The sequence below is a fragment of the Cadophora gregata genome, assembly GCF_030347475.1.
Source record: "Cadophora gregata isolate MNR1 chromosome Unknown scaffold_4, whole genome shotgun sequence".
In the NCBI taxonomy this organism is placed as follows: Eukaryota; Fungi; Ascomycota; class Leotiomycetes; order Helotiales; family Ploettnerulaceae; genus Cadophora; species Cadophora gregata.
The window spans coordinates 2,585,074-2,602,936 of NW_026695927.1; the positions used below are offsets into that span (position 1 = coordinate 2,585,074).

At 48.3% G+C, this 17,863-nt stretch overlaps 9 protein-coding genes across 9 annotated transcripts; 4 read left to right on the top strand and 5 right to left on the bottom strand.

Annotated features, from left to right (window-relative positions):
* Window positions 1–521: 521 nt before the first annotated feature.
* On the top strand, window positions 522–2,046 carry ONS95_010575 (uncharacterized protein; the record flags this gene model as incomplete). The annotated part of the gene is made up of 5 exons (XM_058504185.1): window positions 522–741; window positions 794–890; window positions 943–1,031; window positions 1,178–1,277; window positions 1,326–2,046. 5 exons carry the CDS (start codon window positions 522–524, stop codon window positions 2,044–2,046), a joined length of 1,227 nt encoding a protein of 408 aa, XP_058360898.1.
* Window positions 2,047–2,657: 611 nt separating this feature from the next.
* On the bottom strand, window positions 2,658–3,946 carry ONS95_010576 (uncharacterized protein; the record flags this gene model as incomplete). Its single annotated transcript, XM_058504186.1, has 2 exons — window positions 2,658–2,782; window positions 2,833–3,946. The coding sequence occupies 2 exons, from the start codon at window positions 3,944–3,946 to the stop codon at window positions 2,658–2,660; spliced, it is 1,239 nt and encodes a 412-aa protein (XP_058360899.1).
* A 921-nt stretch (window positions 3,947–4,867) lies between these two features.
* ONS95_010577 (uncharacterized protein) lies at window positions 4,868–6,202 on the bottom strand (the record flags this gene model as incomplete). Its single annotated transcript, XM_058504187.1, has 1 exon — window positions 4,868–6,202. The coding sequence occupies one exon, from the start codon at window positions 6,200–6,202 to the stop codon at window positions 4,868–4,870; it is 1,335 nt and encodes a 444-aa protein (XP_058360900.1).
* Window positions 6,203–7,226: 1,024 nt separating this feature from the next.
* On the bottom strand, window positions 7,227–10,303 carry ONS95_010578 (uncharacterized protein; the record flags this gene model as incomplete). Its single annotated transcript, XM_058504188.1, has 6 exons — window positions 7,227–8,295; window positions 8,406–8,923; window positions 8,980–9,325; window positions 9,471–9,668; window positions 9,724–10,047; window positions 10,161–10,303. 6 exons carry the CDS (start codon window positions 10,301–10,303, stop codon window positions 7,227–7,229), a joined length of 2,598 nt encoding a protein of 865 aa, XP_058360901.1.
* A 968-nt stretch (window positions 10,304–11,271) lies between these two features.
* On the top strand, window positions 11,272–12,275 carry ONS95_010579 (uncharacterized protein; the record flags this gene model as incomplete). Its single annotated transcript, XM_058504189.1, has 3 exons — window positions 11,272–11,305; window positions 11,359–11,959; window positions 12,059–12,275. 3 exons carry the CDS (start codon window positions 11,272–11,274, stop codon window positions 12,273–12,275), a joined length of 852 nt encoding a protein of 283 aa, XP_058360902.1.
* Window positions 12,276–12,368: 93 nt separating this feature from the next.
* ONS95_010580 (uncharacterized protein) lies at window positions 12,369–14,529 on the top strand (the record flags this gene model as incomplete). The annotated part of the gene is made up of 8 exons (XM_058504190.1): window positions 12,369–12,417; window positions 12,504–12,559; window positions 12,642–12,678; window positions 12,738–12,844; window positions 12,918–12,966; window positions 13,066–13,621; window positions 13,795–13,981; window positions 14,044–14,529. 8 exons carry the CDS (start codon window positions 12,369–12,371, stop codon window positions 14,527–14,529), a joined length of 1,527 nt encoding a protein of 508 aa, XP_058360903.1.
* Window positions 14,007–15,995, top strand: ONS95_010581 (uncharacterized protein). Its single transcript, XM_058504191.1, has 2 exons — window positions 14,007–15,698; window positions 15,783–15,995. The coding sequence occupies exons 1-2, from the start codon at window positions 15,009–15,011 to the stop codon at window positions 15,861–15,863; spliced, it is 771 nt and encodes a 256-aa protein (XP_058360904.1). The 5' UTR covers window positions 14,007–15,008; the 3' UTR covers window positions 15,864–15,995.
* A 175-nt stretch (window positions 15,996–16,170) lies between these two features.
* Window positions 16,171–17,079, bottom strand: ONS95_010582 (uncharacterized protein; the record flags this gene model as incomplete). The annotated part of the gene is made up of 1 exon (XM_058504192.1): window positions 16,171–17,079. One exon carries the CDS (start codon window positions 17,077–17,079, stop codon window positions 16,171–16,173), a length of 909 nt encoding a protein of 302 aa, XP_058360905.1.
* A 46-nt stretch (window positions 17,080–17,125) lies between these two features.
* Window positions 17,126–17,652, bottom strand: ONS95_010583 (uncharacterized protein; the record flags this gene model as incomplete). Its single annotated transcript, XM_058504193.1, has 3 exons — window positions 17,126–17,160; window positions 17,217–17,575; window positions 17,648–17,652. 3 exons carry the CDS (start codon window positions 17,650–17,652, stop codon window positions 17,126–17,128), a joined length of 399 nt encoding a protein of 132 aa, XP_058360906.1.
* Window positions 17,653–17,863: the final 211 nt, after the last annotated feature.

Here is a 17,863-nt window from a genome sequence, read left to right on the forward strand (position 1 = left end):
AGCCAGCCTAGCAAATCCTAGTATCTGAACCCACAACAGAAGACGGCATGTTGCGCGGGGGACTCAGCAAAATGGGGGGACGGCGATGACCTCGTGCCTCTGTTGTGTGGCCAGGAGCGAAAAGAGAAGGGTAGGGCGGGATGCCAAATGATCAAGAAGAGCAAGTGCTTTTTTATCAACCCCACTTGGAAGCAGGACAATGTTGAATATCATCTTTCATCCACAAATCAAATGACGATCATTACTCTGATTCCGTCTTTTCTACAGCCTTTCCGGCCCTTCCCTTTAAGTTCATGATTTCCATCAGCTAGGGTGGCCAAGTCAAGCCGAGCTGTCATTCTCTTATAGAACTTCAGCTTCTTCTTTCGGACAAGCCCATGCTGGTCCCCTGCCTACTGGCAAGGTACCAGTTTACCGGCACCAGGGTAAAGTACAAGTAGCTTGGCGATCCCCCATCACGAACTTTCCCTTCTTCTTTTTCAGCCTCGCCAAGTCAAGTCAAGCTTTCCCAAGACTTCAATATGCGTTTCTCCTTCTCTTTCACCGCTGCCTCTTTGGCCTCGGTAGCTCTCGCTGCTCCAGCCCCAGCTTCTCCCACTGCTACGGATGTATCCGATGTCTATGCCGCTCAGGCCACTGCTCTTACGCTGAGCCCGACCAGTAAAGTGAAGGGAAAGTCATTTGATCGTTATGTCTCAATTTGGTTTGAGAATACCGATTATGATATGGCAGCTGGTGATCGTACGTGAAGTGACGGGAAATTGTTTAAGGTCTACATCTGACTCAAAGATAGCCAACTTCCAATTCTTTGCCAAGAAAGGAATTACTTTGACCCAGAACTATGCCGTCACGCATCCTTCTGAGCCAAACTACATGGCAGCTGTGGGAGGGTGTGTATTCCTGCCATTGGATTTCAGCAAGATTTCTGACTGAAATTTCCAGTGACTACTTTGGCTTGAACGGTGACCCATTTACTGCAGTTCCTCAAAATGTATCTTCTGTCGTTGACCTGCTCGAGGACAAAGGAATCAGTAAGTACACAATGGCTCTACACAATTTTTATTGTCATGTACTTTCTCGGAGCACTTTTTTTTCCACATCTGGCAATATCAATGCTAAATCCGGATTGAGTCCTTTCGCTTGCCTCATTGACTATCATCAAAGCTAACATGGACAGGCTGGGGACTCTACCAAGAAGACATGCCCTACTCCGGCTTTGAAGGCTTCGGATGGGTAAACCAAAAGAACGGGGCCAACGACTACGTCCGCAAGCACAAGTGAGCCTACCTTCGACCGCCTAAGTCTCAATCACTAATAAAGTGCAGCCCCGAGATCCTCTTCAACTCGGTCGTAACAAAGCCAGAGCGCGCTGCCAAAATCAAGAACACAACCATGTTCGCTACCGACCTCGCGAATGACCAACTCCCTCAATGGATGTTCATAACCCCCAACATGACATCCGACGGTCACGACACCTCCGTCACCGTCGCCGGCGAATGGCTCAAGACCTTCCTCACCCCTCTCCTCGAAGACAAGCGCTTCATGGACAACACCCTCGTCCTCATCACCTTCGACGAAAACGAGACCTACAGCATCCAAAACCGCGTCTTCTCCATCCTCCTCGGCGACTCCGTCCCCAAAGAACTGGTCGGAACCACCGACTCCAACTACTACAACCACTACTCCGAGATCTCCACCGTCGAAGCCAACTGGGGCCTCTACACCCTCGGCCGCTGGGACGTCGGTGCAAATGTCTTCGCCAATGTCGCGAAGTCCACTGGCGACCAGCTTCGTACTTGGTACGCGCCGAACGCGAACGGTGTCCCACTTAAGGACTACTACTTCAACGCTTCGTACCCCGGGATCTTCCATTCGAAGACTTGGGCACCGCAACCAGTTCCTGATTGTCATTCGCGCCGTGAGGGACGTACCACGTTACCAGCTATTAAGGAGCAGTGGATTAGCCAGCAGAGCAAGAATTACTACCATGGCCAGCTGGAGATTCCTGATGCTGCTCATCCACCTGTTTACCCTTACAAGTATTAGATGGGTAAGGAAGCAGGTATCTGACCAAAGGTGTCGTTGTGGGAAGCCAAGGAGCTAAAATTATAATTCATCAATGTAATATATTGGAGTCAGAAGGCAAACATTATCAAAGTACCAAATCTAAAACTGCAACCCGAACATCCTTTCTTCTCTCGAAATCCAAGCAAGTATTACCTAATTAAGAAACTACACAGGAAGAGGAGACTGTGTTTTTATACACATTCACCTGCACACACTCTCCATGTTCATGTCCCTCCTTCCTTACTCCGGTCGCCCCTGCACACATCCCACTACACGCGACATCCCCGCCGTCGCAGCCTTCATGACCCATCTGTATATCATGCTGGCACTGATATCTCTCGCTTGTAGCATCTCTATCATAATCGCCCGAACGACAACACATGCCCTGATGTGAAGAAGCAGAGCCCTCCCCACCGATCTGGCCCCCACTCCCATTCCCACACCCACAATTCCCTCTTTCTTTTCCTCTCTGCTGAAACCCTCGCCCTCGCCCATAGTCTCGCCCTCTCCCTCTCCCTCTCCCTCTCCCTCGGCGCAAGCGTCCCCGCTGGTGATATGCGTATCTCGCCTGAGCCTGCGCAGCACCTCTACTACAATGCACCCTCCGATGCTCCAAGAACGAAGATCTCGACGCGAAGGACGCGAAGGACCTCCCGCAAATATGGCAGTTTATTTTTGGGCGGCGGCGCAGGTTCGGGTTGATGCGTCGTTCTCTCTGGGGGATTTTCCATTCGCCGCGTGTGGGGGTGGGGGTGAGAGGTTTACGCTTGGGTGCTGGTGGTGGTGGTGGTGGTGCTTTGGGGATGGAGAATATTGAGGGGGTGTCGGAGGGGTAGTAAGAGTCTGAATCAGAATCAGAGTCCGAGTCTGAGTCTGAGTTGGAGTTGGAGTTGGAGTTGAATTCGGGTTCGGATTCGAATGGACTCTCTTCTGTGGTGGGTGTGGGTGTGGGTGTGGTGGGTGATGATTCTTTATTTTTTCTCTCTTTGTTCTTACCAGACGCAGCAGCGGGGGGTTTGAGGAGCTGAGTACCGGGCTGTTGTGGTAAGTTGAGCCAACTGGGATTTATGAAGTTGTCGTTGCCATTTGAGAAGTTGTCATTGGAGACTTGGCGACTATTCTCGCTGTTTCTCACCACTGGGTTATGACTTCCGAGTTGGAGGTTTTGGATATCTGGTAGTGCTGGTGATGAGGGGAATTGGAAAGGATGATTGAATTGGTTGTAGTCATTTGAGAAAGTAGTGTCGTGAGATTGATGCCTGTTTACGCCGGCTCCGATTGCATTGTTACTATTGAGTTGAAGATTGGAAATATCTGGCATTGCTGTTGATGGTGGCAATGAATAGAGATCGTCGAAGGAGTTGTTGCCATTTGAGAGGAAGGTGCTATTGAGGTGGTTGGGGGCTTCACTGATGTGGACTGGATTGTTGTTTTCAAGTTGAAGATTTGGAAGTGCTGTTGATGAGGGGAATGACCCAGAATAATTGAAGGGGTTGTTACTATCTGGGAGAAAGGTATTATTGTATTGATAATCTGCGGCGCTGATATCGACCGGATTGTTGCTTTCAAATTGAAGTTGTGGAATATCTGGTAGATTGGAGCGGGGAGCATTGGCATCAGGCGGAACCATTGTCCCGCGGCGAGTGCATCTTTCTCCAGAGTTTATTAGCGGAGCCTCGCTCGTAGGTAAAGAGATTGTCATATCTGGTATATCGTCTGGAATGTAGAGCCCGTAAGAACAGTCGAAGTGGTGGTCTTCGTCCGAGATTACCTCCTGACAGAGGTTACATTTCGCTTGGTCGTCATTGCCTGGAGTACTAGCCTCAGACAGAGTGCTGGGGCTGGCATCAGATGTCGAGTTGTTGGCTGGAGAGTTCATTTCGCAAAGTTGGAAAGAAAAAAAATGGTTCTGTTCTGAGGGTATGTAGAACACTCTACCTTGGCTGTTCGAGCTACTTTATGTAAAGCGATGTTCTTCTGTTCTCGCAAGAACAGGCTATATATTGGTCACAGTGCAGTAAGCGGTTATTTTTATTGCTAGCTGCAAGCTCAAAATACTGCCACTGTGTGACCGATCTCTTTGTTCTCGAGGGCGTAGGCTTCAACCTTGCAGGACCAGCCTCGATAGCACATGGCTCGTGGCAACACTTCGATCTTTTATTGCCAACAAAGTCTTTGTGCGAGCAAGTTTCATTTAATGCCAGTTGACGTTGACAAAGATAGAACCTTGGACTTATTTGTCCAGACGAATGTTCTTTCAGCCTTCAGCTTTCAAGTGGTGTTTGACAGGGGTGCGCAGTCACCACGTGACCGGCAAGTCTTTTGTTTTGAGCGGTAGAAGTCAGACAGTATAGATTTCTCGTCCAAAGGATTGAATAAGAATATAGTCGAAAAATCAACTTCAAAAGTAAAGATATGTCTGGTGGTGGTCGGCAGCTTTTTTTGTGCATGTGGAATGCTGGCGGGGTAATATTGCCACTCGCTTAGATGTTTACAAGAGTCTTGGCAGCAAGTTACGAGAAGCGAAGAAAATCTGTCGGCAAAAATATCCCACGTATTATGCTATCTTATTACGAATATGGCAGTGATTGACTATCACTGTTAGTTAAGAAAGTTCAGGGCAAATATTTTGTTGGGTATTAATAATGTCATTAGCATATATGCTATCTATCGTTATGGTATCATTGCCAAAAAACGCCACCAGTCCGGAAAAGATCGCTCGAAATCAAAAAACCGCTTGCTATCTTACAATGCCAGTTAAATCCCTGCCGTCGGAAATTTCAAGAGAGAGACGGAATGTTTAGTCCTCATCTTCATCCTCCTCGTCATCTTCCTCGTCATCCTCATCCTCATCATCATCCGCATCTTCACTCTCGTCGGGGCTGACTGGTGACTTCTTGGCAGAAGCACCGCGGGCCTTCGCAAGCGTCGGACCATGCGCCGACAACAGATGAGGAACGATATCCTCAGCATAGCTGAAGAAATCTCCGCAGACATTGCATCTGCTATGCCTCTTACGGATGTGCTGGTCTCGCCCGGATGGGTTCAGGTAGACCTGGGGGCAGTATGGACACTTCTGGCTGCCATGTGCCCTTCTCAAGTGGTGTCTCAGCAGCCAACGGCCTCCTCTGAAGGTCTTGTCGCACATGTGGCATTCCCAGATTCTGGAGCAGTCTTCCGAGAGTCCAAGATGCTTGTTGAGATCAGCCATGCGAGTGAATCCCTTTGCACACTTTGAGCATCGGAGAGGGCGGTCGGGGAGTGGAGTTCTCTTCCTGACGGCGACGACTTTTGGTGCTGGCTGGACTGGTGGTATCTCCTGGTTGGGAGATTGGTACACGTGCAGCTGTGCTGCAGGATCTGAGAATGGATTCAGCACCACTCCTTGCTTGACCTGGGAACTGGAGTAAGAATTCTGTTCAACATGATGTTGTTCATGTACATGATATCTTTCGAAACTACCCGATGATGCAGAACCGGTATCAGCGCGTGCCTGGCTGGGAGCACCGAAGATACGAGGGTTCTGGTTGGTCTGATGTGGTATCCAGTTTTCAACCGCCTGTCCGGACATCATATCTGCAGGACGGTGACCCATATTCCAAGCGCCATGTAGTGAGCTGCCTGGGAAATATGGGGTCTGATTAGTTTGCTGGGGTCCATGATGTGCGAGCTCCTCAGGCAAGAAACACTCCTCATGGGCGAAACCTGGTCGATGGAAGAGGAGCCGGGCAGGTGCTAGTACAACAGGTTCTCGGATGGACTGAGCTTCTAGGGCTGGTCTTGTGTTATTGAGGTTCTGACGAGCACGTGGTGGGCTATCCATTATCGTGGCGAAGGCTTGTCCAATGCCATGATCAGCCGGTCGGAGCCGGACCCAGCCAACTGGTCGTCGTTGACTTGTCTGATTGCGGGCTCGTGCGGGTGCTGGGTTAGCTGGATGATAGGGAGCAGAAGGAATGGGGACTGGTGGCTCCCAGATCAGGCCGCGAGGGTCAATACGGTAGTTGGGGATGGGGTTGGGGTTGACAACTGGAATGGAAGCCCCTGATCCATTTTGGCCGAAGTGGATTGGTCCTCCACTCATTTGGCACAAAGTCAGTGCTGCCTCAAACTCTTGTGCAGCTGGTGCTTCCATGACTGTGAGTTGATTTGCCCACGCCTGGGGAGTTTGCGTTGACACGCTTCGCTGGTTGAGAGAGTTTGAGTGATCCATTTTTAAATAGAACAAACTTTGTTGCTGGAAAAAAATATTGAGATTAGGAGTCCTCGAGTTCTTTATAGAAATTTGGGTGTGCTGTTCTGGTACCTGATTGGACCTCAAACAGCGGAGGAACTGTTCAGCAGGAACATGTTGTCGAACAGCCGACAGAGAATGCCGACGAAGGCCAGACGGAACGGCTGGACATTATACTAGAACAACATTGGTAATCTATAGAGAACAACTGAAGTGAACGTTGTGAATTGCAATCATGATGTGGTTTGACATCAATATTTCGACAATACGAGTAAGGAGAGGTAGGAAGGTATACACGTGTTGACTGATAGGCAGGCTCGAACAATCGATTCGCAAGCCTTTGCCAATGACTCAGCTCTTTCTATCGACCGTCATATTTCAGTAGATTTAGGTACGAGAATTTTTCTTTGTCTCTAAGTCTTGCATTTTGACTCGAAATTAATGCTTGGTCAACCGTTAAACCCAGGCGGTTTCCCCCACACAGCTCGAGTATCACTACAGACCAATCTCTCTAAGTTTAAGTCAATTATATGGCAAGCCAATGTAGTATGGCGTCGCTTAATCCCATCACGAGAGTCTGGCAGCGAAGCCTTTTGCGTGCTGTTGTGGTTGAAACCTTGGAGTGAGCTCAGTTTTCATTAAGATATACCCTAAGATCATGTACTATAAAAGCAGCATATTTAACAGGAGTAGAGTAATCTGGGTGAAAAAGTCAACACGAAGCATGATATGCCATAGTAAGGTACGAGAGCTTCTAGATACTATACAGAAGCATGAGCTGAGTTGCAGCTACTGTTTGTAGGAGGGGGTTCCAGTGTAACAGACATGACAAAAGCGCCTCACGTATGGCCTATTGTCGATTTCTTTCTATTAATCGTCCTAACTATAAGAGGTCTAGAAATTATAACTGACCTTTGGCCAACATTCACAGAGGCCTACAGCAGTGCTGCTGATAGTAGCTCCCCCGACCGAGAGGAGAAGACACACTGCAGTCTTCGCTATGAGGAAAGCAGTTCCCATATCTCTTTCCCCACGGCGTAGTGACAACCGTTGGAGACCCTGCAGAGTCACACTCAACATTGACGCCGCCTGATGCCCATCTACCACTGCACCAAGTCCCATCCCAAGACCACATAACATTGTTACAGCCGTTGTAAAAAATGGTGCCAAAGGTTGGCGCAACACCTTCAAGGACGTCTTGCTGACCATACCCTACTGAGACACAATTGTCATCGCAAGTGTCTGGATCTGGCGTGGGAGGCGGTGGTGGCAATTCTAGACCTCCACCTCCTGGTAGACCCGGCAGAGAAGGTGGTCTTGGTGGTAACGCAGGTGGTTGTTTGGCGATGAAGAAACTGTTGATTGAGCCATCGTCGCTCGGCAGGCATTTGCCATCAAAGTTCGAATTCAGTATTGCATAGCCTTGATCTCCCGTACAATCTTTACCGGAAAAGTAGTATAAAGTTCCTCCTTTTGTCCAGGAAGATCCTGGCGCAATTCCAAATCCAAGAATGCCACCTTTAGGTCCATTGGGAGTGTTGTGGCACGTCTCCTCAACTCCAATGACCGTTTGCTTGTTGTAGTCGCAACAACTGCTGTCATCGTACATTTGGATCGTGACCGTGTTGGGATTGCTGTTTACAGGTTTCCTCCAGCCGCAAACTGGCGGGGGTGGACCGACAATGCGGAAACTGATGAATGCTTCATCCGACCCAGAAGCACTGCAACGAGGTTCTGAGTTTGTGAGGTCAAATTCTGCCTTACTTCCTTTACAGTCGGAACTGGTAAAGACTTCCAGGTGAATTTTCCGGCCAAACATGTTGGCGCCAACAGCCTGGGTTACACTGCCAAATCGCTCGCCAGCGTTGTGACAACTTCCTAACTGACCGAGGGTAATGTCTGTCTTCCTTGACACGCAGCACCCTCCATCGCGATAGAACGCCAGCGAGACCGTATTTGAGTTTTTCGTCGCTGGGATGACTCGATTATCACACCTATTTTAGCATTAGTGACGAGCTCTTGACATGATAAATGAGAAGGAAGGACGGCTTGAAGGTTTGAGAGATGATTCAATTCCTTTTTCTTATACGAACTTTTGACTTACTGTCGCTCGATTCGGAAGCTTTTCCACGCTTTCCCATTCTTGTTGCAAGTAGGCTCATTGGTTAGACTGAAAGAATCTTGTTTGCCGTTGCAGCCAGCATCGACGAAGGTCTGGATATGGATATTCCAGCCAAACTTGCCTCTCCCCACTGATTGAGTAAACCCGTGGAAGCCCTGGCTTGCATCATGGCATGTTCCAGTATTTCCCAGTTTGAAAGTCTGGAAAGACTCACAGCAACCAAAGTCGGAGAAGAGAGCCATCGTGACCGTAGTATCGCTTTGTACCCCGGGTCCCGTGGATGCACAAGATGGCGGCTCTGTCACTTCGTAACTCCGGAACCCTGCATCTCCACTGGTTAGAGACTGGCAACCTTGAGAGTTGCTGAGGCTCAACCCTGTTGCTGATCCGCCGGTGCAATCACGTCCTCGGTATGCCACGACTTTTATGCCGCGGTCGAACAGATTCTTACCAACTGCCTGTTGAACCGATGAGAAAGGGCCATTAGAATTGTGACATATCTGGATAGTATCAGCAGAACATTCATGGATATGGAGAGGTTCTGAGGAGCCCGTACATCAAAATTGCCTATCTTGGATGTTTCTACATCGTGGCAGCAGTTGTCTTCATACGATAGTCGAAGGTTAACTGTGCCCAAAGACGCAACCGTTGGGACTCCACCACAGGGGCCGACAGGTGACGGAAATGGAGGAGGTGGGACTATAATTTGATCCAGGACATATATTGTCTGATGAGGCCCAATGCCACCCCGAATCATCGTTGCTAAGGGCCCACCCGTTGCAGAAGTTGGTGCCGTATCGGCATGTGAAACCGAGAAGGAATGGATCTGAACCTCTGAGTACGAGTTTCCTTGATTGTAATTGCCAAACTTGAAATATCCAGGCGGATTGTTCAACTCGCGCCTACGTACTCCATGTTAGTATCTATGAGCTTTAAAACCACACGACCCGGAAAGCTTTGCAGGAATTCAAGACCAAATGTTGATTTGAGGCATTGGAAGTCCTACTTGTTCCCATCGAATTGGTGGTACAATGAGTGGCAACTTACTGGTCAAGATTTCGAAACGGTCCATTATTGATGGCAACCGAGAGTTGGCCTCTCTCAAACCGAATTTCATACGTCCAGGTATTGCCCACAGGAACATCTGCCAAATCAATGAATGCCAACTCACCTCCAGCACGAGTCCTTTGAACTCCTATCGAGATATGTCCATCTGATCTATAGAAGAGCGCCGTTGCAGGTTTACTGCACAGTTTAGCGATCATACAGAATTTGAAGTGGCAGTAGGATAATGTCACACCTCACGTCCTGAGAAATCAAAATCTGGCTTACGACAGTGCCTCGAGCAGAGTCATCTGGGACTGGTACAGATAGGGTGACTTTGAGGCGATTGACAGCTGATCTGGTGTCGAAGCTGCCAGGGCTGATTTCGCGAAACTCAGTCCGACAATGTATACTATTGGGCGTGGTAACACAACCAGTTCCTGCGGGTGAGCCAGGAACGGTCATGACAAGATGTCCATTCTGTTTGTTGGTGTAAAAATTTCCACTGCTGTAACCATCACAGCCACGTAGGCGAGATTGGACGATAGTCTCGGGGCTTCCAGGGCTCCCAGTTGGTAACCTGGAAGGTTATGTTAGCATCAAATTGCTGCTAACTGCTTCTACAGGTAGAAAAGACAGGTCACCAAAAACAGTAAGTAAACCGAATTGGGGAAGGATTTTATAATCACTCACTGCAAGTTCCATTTTGAAAGGTCAAAATTCCCACCAGGACTACATTTTAGATCACGATCTGCAATTTGTGCTGCAGTACAAGCAACGAAGGTGGCAAGCAGAATAGCCCATGTAACCAAGAAATTAGAACTGATTGACAGCATGATTTCTCCGTGTTAAGATAAAATCTATGGGATTATCAAGAACCACATCCGAAGCTGTTATTCAAGTACAGATTCCAAGCAGCTGCACATTTGACCTCGCCTTCAATATAGTATATGCGTATCCGGATAGGCTGTTCATCCAAGATTTTTGTCCCAATTATTGTTTCTCATAGTAAGCGCCAATACTGCTCTTGTCTTGGATATCCAATCAGACTCATTATTTCCTCGTCAGAGAAAACAACTTGCCAGAAAACAAGCTACACGCTCGCTCTGTGGAGAAGTGTTTCGGCTTCAATATCAAGGTGCATAGCCTATGATATCTTGGAAATACGGAAGTGCGTACTTTAGTCTGTGCTTGTCGTCGGCTGACTGTGTAATCTGCAGCTTGGATATCGCGCAGTCAGGGACTTTTGCTTGGTATCCCAAGCGAGTACACAAATGGATATGCCAAGTGCTCGGGTAGGCTCCACCTTCAGCCATTACGGACCTTCAACATGAGCATGGTACCGATCATACGCGGGACTAACTTTGCTAAATTTTGTTTGTTTATCTACAAAGAATCCGCTCAGAACGATTTTCCAGATCACCTTTCATGTCTTTTGTCGTTACCCTTCCATGTGCCATGGCTCGCACGATAATAATTGCGTGCTTCTTCCTGTTCACAGGCTTTGCAATTGGACTTCCCTCTCCCAATTCTCATCAATTGCATAAGCCAATTGGTTCATCATGGAAAACTTATCAGAACCTTAACACCCGCGCCTCTAGAGATTCAGCTTGCCCTGAGGGATATCTCTGTGGCCAAGATAGATGCTCTGCCGATGTTCAATGTCCAGATGGTACTGTGACCTGGAGGGTACAGTAAGTAATGTGAAACATTGAAGTTCAACTTCCTCAGATGGTCATACCTTGAATTAAATGTTTGCTAACTGCAATCAATTTAAGATCGCCTGTGCTCCTCCCGGCCATCAATGGTGTGCTCTAAATCCCAGCAACTTCCAAGCTGTGAGCTGCTCCACCAGCGATTTGTGCTGGTAAGTCATTTATATGTATTGCAGTTCGCGTTTTCAAGGTAGATGATTTCAACTGGCTAATTAAGTCAATTCTCGGTCATGGTAATTTTTATGATGGCAATTCTGTCTGTTGTCCGGATCTGAACTTCAAGTGTACTGTTGGCCAACTTTGTGGCGCATGTAACACGGACAGTATCTGCGGAAACAATGGTGTTTATTTGATCAAGAATACACCTTCGCCTTCTCAACCACCGCAGCCACCGCCTGTCATTAGCTCTTCAAAAAGTACTTCCGTCACATCGAGAACTTCTGTTTCGACGACATCGACCCCACCAACCTCTACTCCTGGACCTACAAAGTCTGCTCCTAAACCAACTGAGCCACAAACTACCAGTCAAAAGCCTACTGAAACCAAATCAATTGATCCTAAACCGACAGAACCTAAACCAAGCGACCCAAATTCCCCCGTCCCTACAATTGTCCCTTTTATTGACCCCTTCACAAATCCACGTTGTCTAACAGACAGCGGCGATTCTCGCGCTCTTGTGAACGGCACCACTGCCTCACACACTGCGGAAGGTATGACTGTAGATAAATGTGCCGAAACGGCTGATGGCTGGCGCCACTTTGGTGTGGAGTTTGGAGGGTATGTTGACCACTCTCTCCCTATCTACATCCTCTTCCACTTTATCCAACATGATCCCCCGATCAGCGGTCTCCTTACTAACCACTCAAAAAAACCCAGCGAGTGTTTCTGGGGAGATGAACTGCAATCCATCCACCCCGCCTCTCCGGAGCAGTGTGACATGCCTTGTAGTGGGGATCCGTCCCAGCTATGTGGAGGCGGGAACCGAATTCTAGTCTACCAGAACAACGACTGGAAGATCTTAGAGAAACCTGACATCGCGACCGCTCTCGAGGCTTATGCGCGTAAGCTGTGGGATTTACGCGAAGCGATCTAGGAGTACGAGGATCTGGTGCAGGCGTATGATATCCAGCAGAATGGGCTGTTGACGGCGGGAAGGTTAGTCCCTCCGGTTGTTGTAACGCTCCCGATGATAGCTCAGGCTTGGGCCAAGATCCCTTTGTTGGTCCGCTCATTTCGTAAGTCCCGTTGTTATTATTTTCTCTTCGTGCATCTTGTCAGTGATGATCATGCCTTCAACTACTTTGATTAACACACCTTTTAGGCTTTGTGGCTAAAGGGTTGCGGACTATTTATAAGACTGCGTATCATCATCTCAAGGTAATTGTTCCTGTCCTCACTTGTTTCTTTTCTCGGACGGTCCATATAAGACATAACCATTCGACATTTTGACACCTCATAGATCAAGAGCAGGCAGAACGGTGACTACATCGAAATGGGTATGTGCATGCAAACCGCACAAATTCCCCTCAAACTCTGATCTGATATAACACCGCAGATGACATGTCTGTAGTCCAGGTTTTTCGAGTCCTGGACACTTTACAGCGGATTGATATTGGAACTATAGCAGGACGGGCACTAGCGCTTGCAACCACGCGTCCGTTTGTGAGTAAGCCATTCTTAAATCATATACATCCGCCCAGTCTCCGTGGGACTCAGTCGGCTGAGCAGCTCTTAGATTTCCGCCATTGGTGGAGCTTTAACTGGTGCAAATATTGAAAGTATCTGTGAGTAACCACCCCTAGCATCCCAAGCCGATAAACAAATAGTGTCTACTCTTTCTGGGACATGTCTGCAGTGTCTGATATATATTTATCTGAGTATAGCTGAAAAAATCGGGAAAATCATCCGTGACCTCTCCGATGATCCAGTGGAGCCTCCCAGCGAGACACCGACAATCTCTATCTCCAAAACAATATCCGCATCGACCACGACGCAATCATCTACATCAAGCAGTTCATCCACCACCGCCGCCGCTACGCCAGTCCCAATTCTGATTATCACCCGCACCGGCACAACTGAAAACCAGTTTAACGCCTTACTCAAAGACCTTCCGTCCGATCCCCGCAACTACGACATATCTCAGTCCAGTGTCAATCTGTTCATGACCGTCGCCTTCTTGAACCTTACCTTCGCTCATGAGCTGCGGACAAATGCAATTGTTCAATCCTTGTCCTTGGAAGTGTTTTCAAATTTTCCCCTCCTGGACGTTGGGTCGACAGAGGCGCCAAGAGCATGGCCAGAAGAGGACCCGAATCTGAAACGAGATCTGAAGGATGATGCAGCAATTCATACGAGAGCTACAGGCTGCCCTGAAGCTACTCCGGGAGCTAGCAATATGATTGAACTATTTCTGCAGAGAGTTGCACCGAACCATCTCCAGTAAGTTCTTCCAGCATGTCAATAGAACCATACCCTTCATCAAATATTCATAAAGCAGACCACGAAACACAAAGACAAATATAAAAACGAAAGAAATTAAATGTGCTATTGCTTACGTGCTGAAGCAAGTATGACAAATGAACAGACAAATGACTGAATATCGAATCATATAGGTGGTTGAGTCGGATACAAAGAAGTCCTCAAACCGCAGCTGCGGCGTACAGGTTCAACAGCTCATACCTGTTCTCGCAACAGCATCCAGTTTCGACCGACAGAAGACCTGAAATTTTCGTGCTGGACAGCGGTATAAACAAGGACCACCAGGTGAATACTTCCAAGACTTTGGCCGAATCATCTTTTGTGAAACTTCAAACTCTTACATTCTCGTCTCTTGACCTTGTCTGCTTTACTTTTCAATTTAGTTCCAATTTATCCCTACTGTGGTGTTCCTCCGTTGCTTCTCATTTCTCCTTCTGTTCCTCAACTATTATTGCAGCACGTTAATACCACTGCCCAACCAGGAATTCGCTACCATCCTGAATAGTCCCTCCTTCATACCTGGCTGGCTTTGGAGATCCTATACCAACGCAGGCGGTAACGCAGGCGGTAGTCTCATTCCGCAAACAGCCTTCACGGAAATCAACGACCTCGCTGGCCACGGGACATGCATGGCATCCGTCGCAGCAGGGAGGTTCTCTGGCACCATCAAGAACGTGCGTTTTAACGCTATCAAAGTCGCAACGGGGACCGTCCCTGTTGACGATATCAGTGGGCCGACAACGCGAGCTGCCCCTATTTCCAGCATAACGATCGCGGAAGCATTTGGTTGGGTCATCGCCCAAGTACGGGAGAAGAATCTCGAGGGAAGGGCAATAATTTCGTTCTCGATGGGTATGTACTGTTACTAGTCACTGCTCCCAATCGTCTCTTTCACATCCTCTGTATGAGATGAGCTATGTGATGTTAGGTATTGATAATGTTCGGTTAGGGTTTGACCCCGAGGCATTTCCTGTTCCTATGCCGGCTGGCACACCGACGCTCCCATCACCTGCTGGCTCGTCGGGAATCGTGGATGATCCTATCTCAGTCTTGCTACAGCGACTCTTTGATGCTGGTATAACGGTTGTCGCATCAGTAAGTATCCATTACCTTGACCTTAGATTGGCTACAACAGAGCCGTAGCGAGCCCCTATTTAAGCGAGAGATACCAAGAGCTCAGCACGTGGCCCTTGCAGTCCAGCGCTGCACCTTGGAAAAGAGCTGCAAGTGGCAGTTCAGGAGATGCACAGTACAAAGGTCGAGACCTTGAACCATCTGCTCTAGTAGCACTCAGAAAAGACCTGGTCTTGATCTCTTGACCCCTTCCATACCTTCTACTTAAAAGACCATGGAACAGTCAACACCTGCTGATTATTTTCTCTACAAACAGGCCGGAAATGATGGCCACAAAGGCACTCGATCCGACTCGCGAGTTCCCGCCGGTTTGAACAGCGCGCAATACCCGCTGATTATCGTCGGTGCTGCAGGCGAGAACAACACACGAATGTATTGGTCAGAAATCGGCACCCGGCCTGGTATAGTCGACCTCTACGGCTTCGGCGATCTACTCTACTGTGCAAAAAAAGGCAGCAATACAGCAGACTACGTCGCCACCTCCCACGCCACAGCACAAGTCGCCGGGCTGGTTGCGAGTTTCCTGACGCTGTTCGCGAACGAGCTACCGGCTGACAATAGCTCGGTGCCACTGTTCATGAAGAACAAACTGAAGGAGATCGCCAGGACCTTCAAGAGTCCCCTGCTGAAAGTCGACGCACTTCTGCTGGATGATAATGCACCACGAGAAGAGAGAGAAAAGCAAAGGGAGAATGATCCGAATGCCATGGCGCCGCTGGCGAGCAATGGCATCTTTGTAGGTTGCGACCCCGCGAGAGTGACGCTGCCGAAAGCCATTGGGAGTCCAAGGATTCCTATTGCAGGGCTCTATGTCGAAATTGATTTTGTGGGGAAACCGACACGACTACGTATCGAGAATGCGTGCCGACCGAGTCGACCGGATTATGCGGTTATTGTTGATTACGTGAGTCTCTTCCTCTTGTTCTTGCTGGGACCCCGACCCAGCAATACGAAGGGAGTGGGTGATGCTGACATCCGCATTCTCCAGGGTATTTGTGGTCCTGATCCGACTACTACTCCGTGGAGCCGGCCAGCGTGGGCAGAGCCAACAGTGATGCCAGAGAAATAGGTACATTGATAGATGGAAGCTTGTTCTTTGCTTGTCATGCTAGAAATCTCAATCAAGAATCACACATTTGAGTATATTTCTATAAATAGAAAAAGAGTTTAGAGAATGGAAAATGACTTGGGTTAAAAAAATATTGCGAGCTTTGAAAACACAAGATTGATTGAGAATGAGTACGGTATCAATGGCTGTTGACTCACTTTTTTGACTGACTCGGAAGCGAAACAGGGCAAATTTGTTTATTGCAAACGAACGAAAGAGGGGATCAGTGACAAAACAAAATAGGTGACTTTACCATGGGTACTTATCACTATGAATGTTCTTTCTGACGCTTGTGCCAAGTAAGTGCTTGCCAGCTCAGAAAGAACTCCCCACAATAGCCACACATAATCTGTCCATTGTGACCTGAAATGTGATTCTTCATCTGTATCTTATCGTTGAACCGGGCATTGCATCCGAAGAAAGGACAGATGTGAGGTTTTGTAGATAGATGAAGTCCTTCATGCGAGTGCAGCTGTTGCCTATTCATGAATTTTAAAATACAGTCTGGGCATTGGATCCGGCAATCGCCGGCAATTTGGCCAGAAAATACTGGCACCGGCTGCTCCTTTTCAGATTGCGATTCTGGCAGCAGTTGCTGCTGAGCAAGTAGCTCTGGTTGCAATCGAAGATTGAAGGTTTGTGGGGGTGGTGTCGAGGCTATGTGGTGACATTGTGATGCAGGAAGACCGCTCAGAGCTTCTCCTCCGGCGCGAGACTGATCCTGACCCAGATTTTGTGGTGCGAAGTTCTGCTGAGTTTGTGAAAGGGGCTGCTGAGGGTCTTGTAAACCTTCATCGCTCACCAAAGGTTCCTGTCTCACAGAACATTGACTAGTAGATCCCCAGAATTGCTCATTCCACCGCTGAATCTCAGCTTCCGAAGGTTTCCATGTCGACATGAGGTCAGTGGACATAGATTCCATTCCTTCAGGAAATGTGTGTTGTGATTCTTCATGCTCACCCTCCAATGGCTGGGGCTCAGGTTGAAGAACCTGGTCGCTCGCTGATATATAGCTGTTAATTATATCCCCTAATCCTTCAGACAAATGGCCATGAGCTTGCTGATACTTCTCTTCCCACTTCTGGAATCGGCGCTGGTATTCGCTTTGCCGATACGGTAGCTCAGATTGCGAAGGCTGAGGGTGTGCTGTGACAGGATCAGATGTCGCAACTCCCATCTCTCCACGGAAATGCCCGAATAGACCACAAGTCTGCTGGTACTCATTATCCCATCGCTGGAGTTGAGCTTGGGAGGGCTGCTGGTATCTCGAGTCAGTATTTGTGATCAGGCTTTCTAGTACAGCTGGAAACTGACCTTGCGAGTGCTGGTACTGCTCCATGTGCTGCTGGGGTTCAGGGTGCAGAGTCGCTGACAGATTCCGCGCAACCATCCTCAAAGACGCTTGTACCGGTTGGTTCAGTAGAGAGTCTTGTAAGTTGCCCTTCCTGGGCCCGAATGGTTCGTAATCTGGAGAGGATGGTCTCTCCCTCACTTCAGACTGGACCCCTGCGCCATGTTGTAGTGGTAAATCAAACTGCTGGCTCCGTGAGTTATAAAGGTCACTGGGAGATACTGTCTGGGCATCATTGTTGCAGGTGCTGCCTAACATCTTGGGAAAGGTGTGAGAGAGGACTGAGACGTTGCGGTGGAGATATCTCATGAACAAGTAGATTCTGACCATTGATCAGTCTTCTATTAAAAATAAAACCCCTGAAGCTGATTTCTTGTTCTCGCTAGGCAAAAACTTCATTGTTGACGTTCAGACGTTTGTACAATACCATTGTTCGAACCATATTTCATTGTTCGAGAAAGACGAGTCGTCGACTGCAAGTAGTTCAAGAAACGGCTCACAACTTGCTTTGTTCGGCGTTGTAATTCTTCTTTCAAAGGAGCCAATGCAATGCTTCAAGGTCTGGACTGGCTGGATGTTTGGTCTGCACGAAGCCTTCAGGGCAGGCTGT

Coding starts and splice junctions, on each gene's coding strand:
- ONS95_010581 (XM_058504191.1), top strand. CDS start 15,009: ATGGAACAGTCAACACCTGCTGATTATTTTCTCTACAAACAGGCCGGA. Junction 15,699..15,782: donor ATGCGGTTATTGTTGATTAC/GTGAGTCTCTTC, acceptor CGCATTCTCCAG/GGTATTTGTGGTCCTGATCC.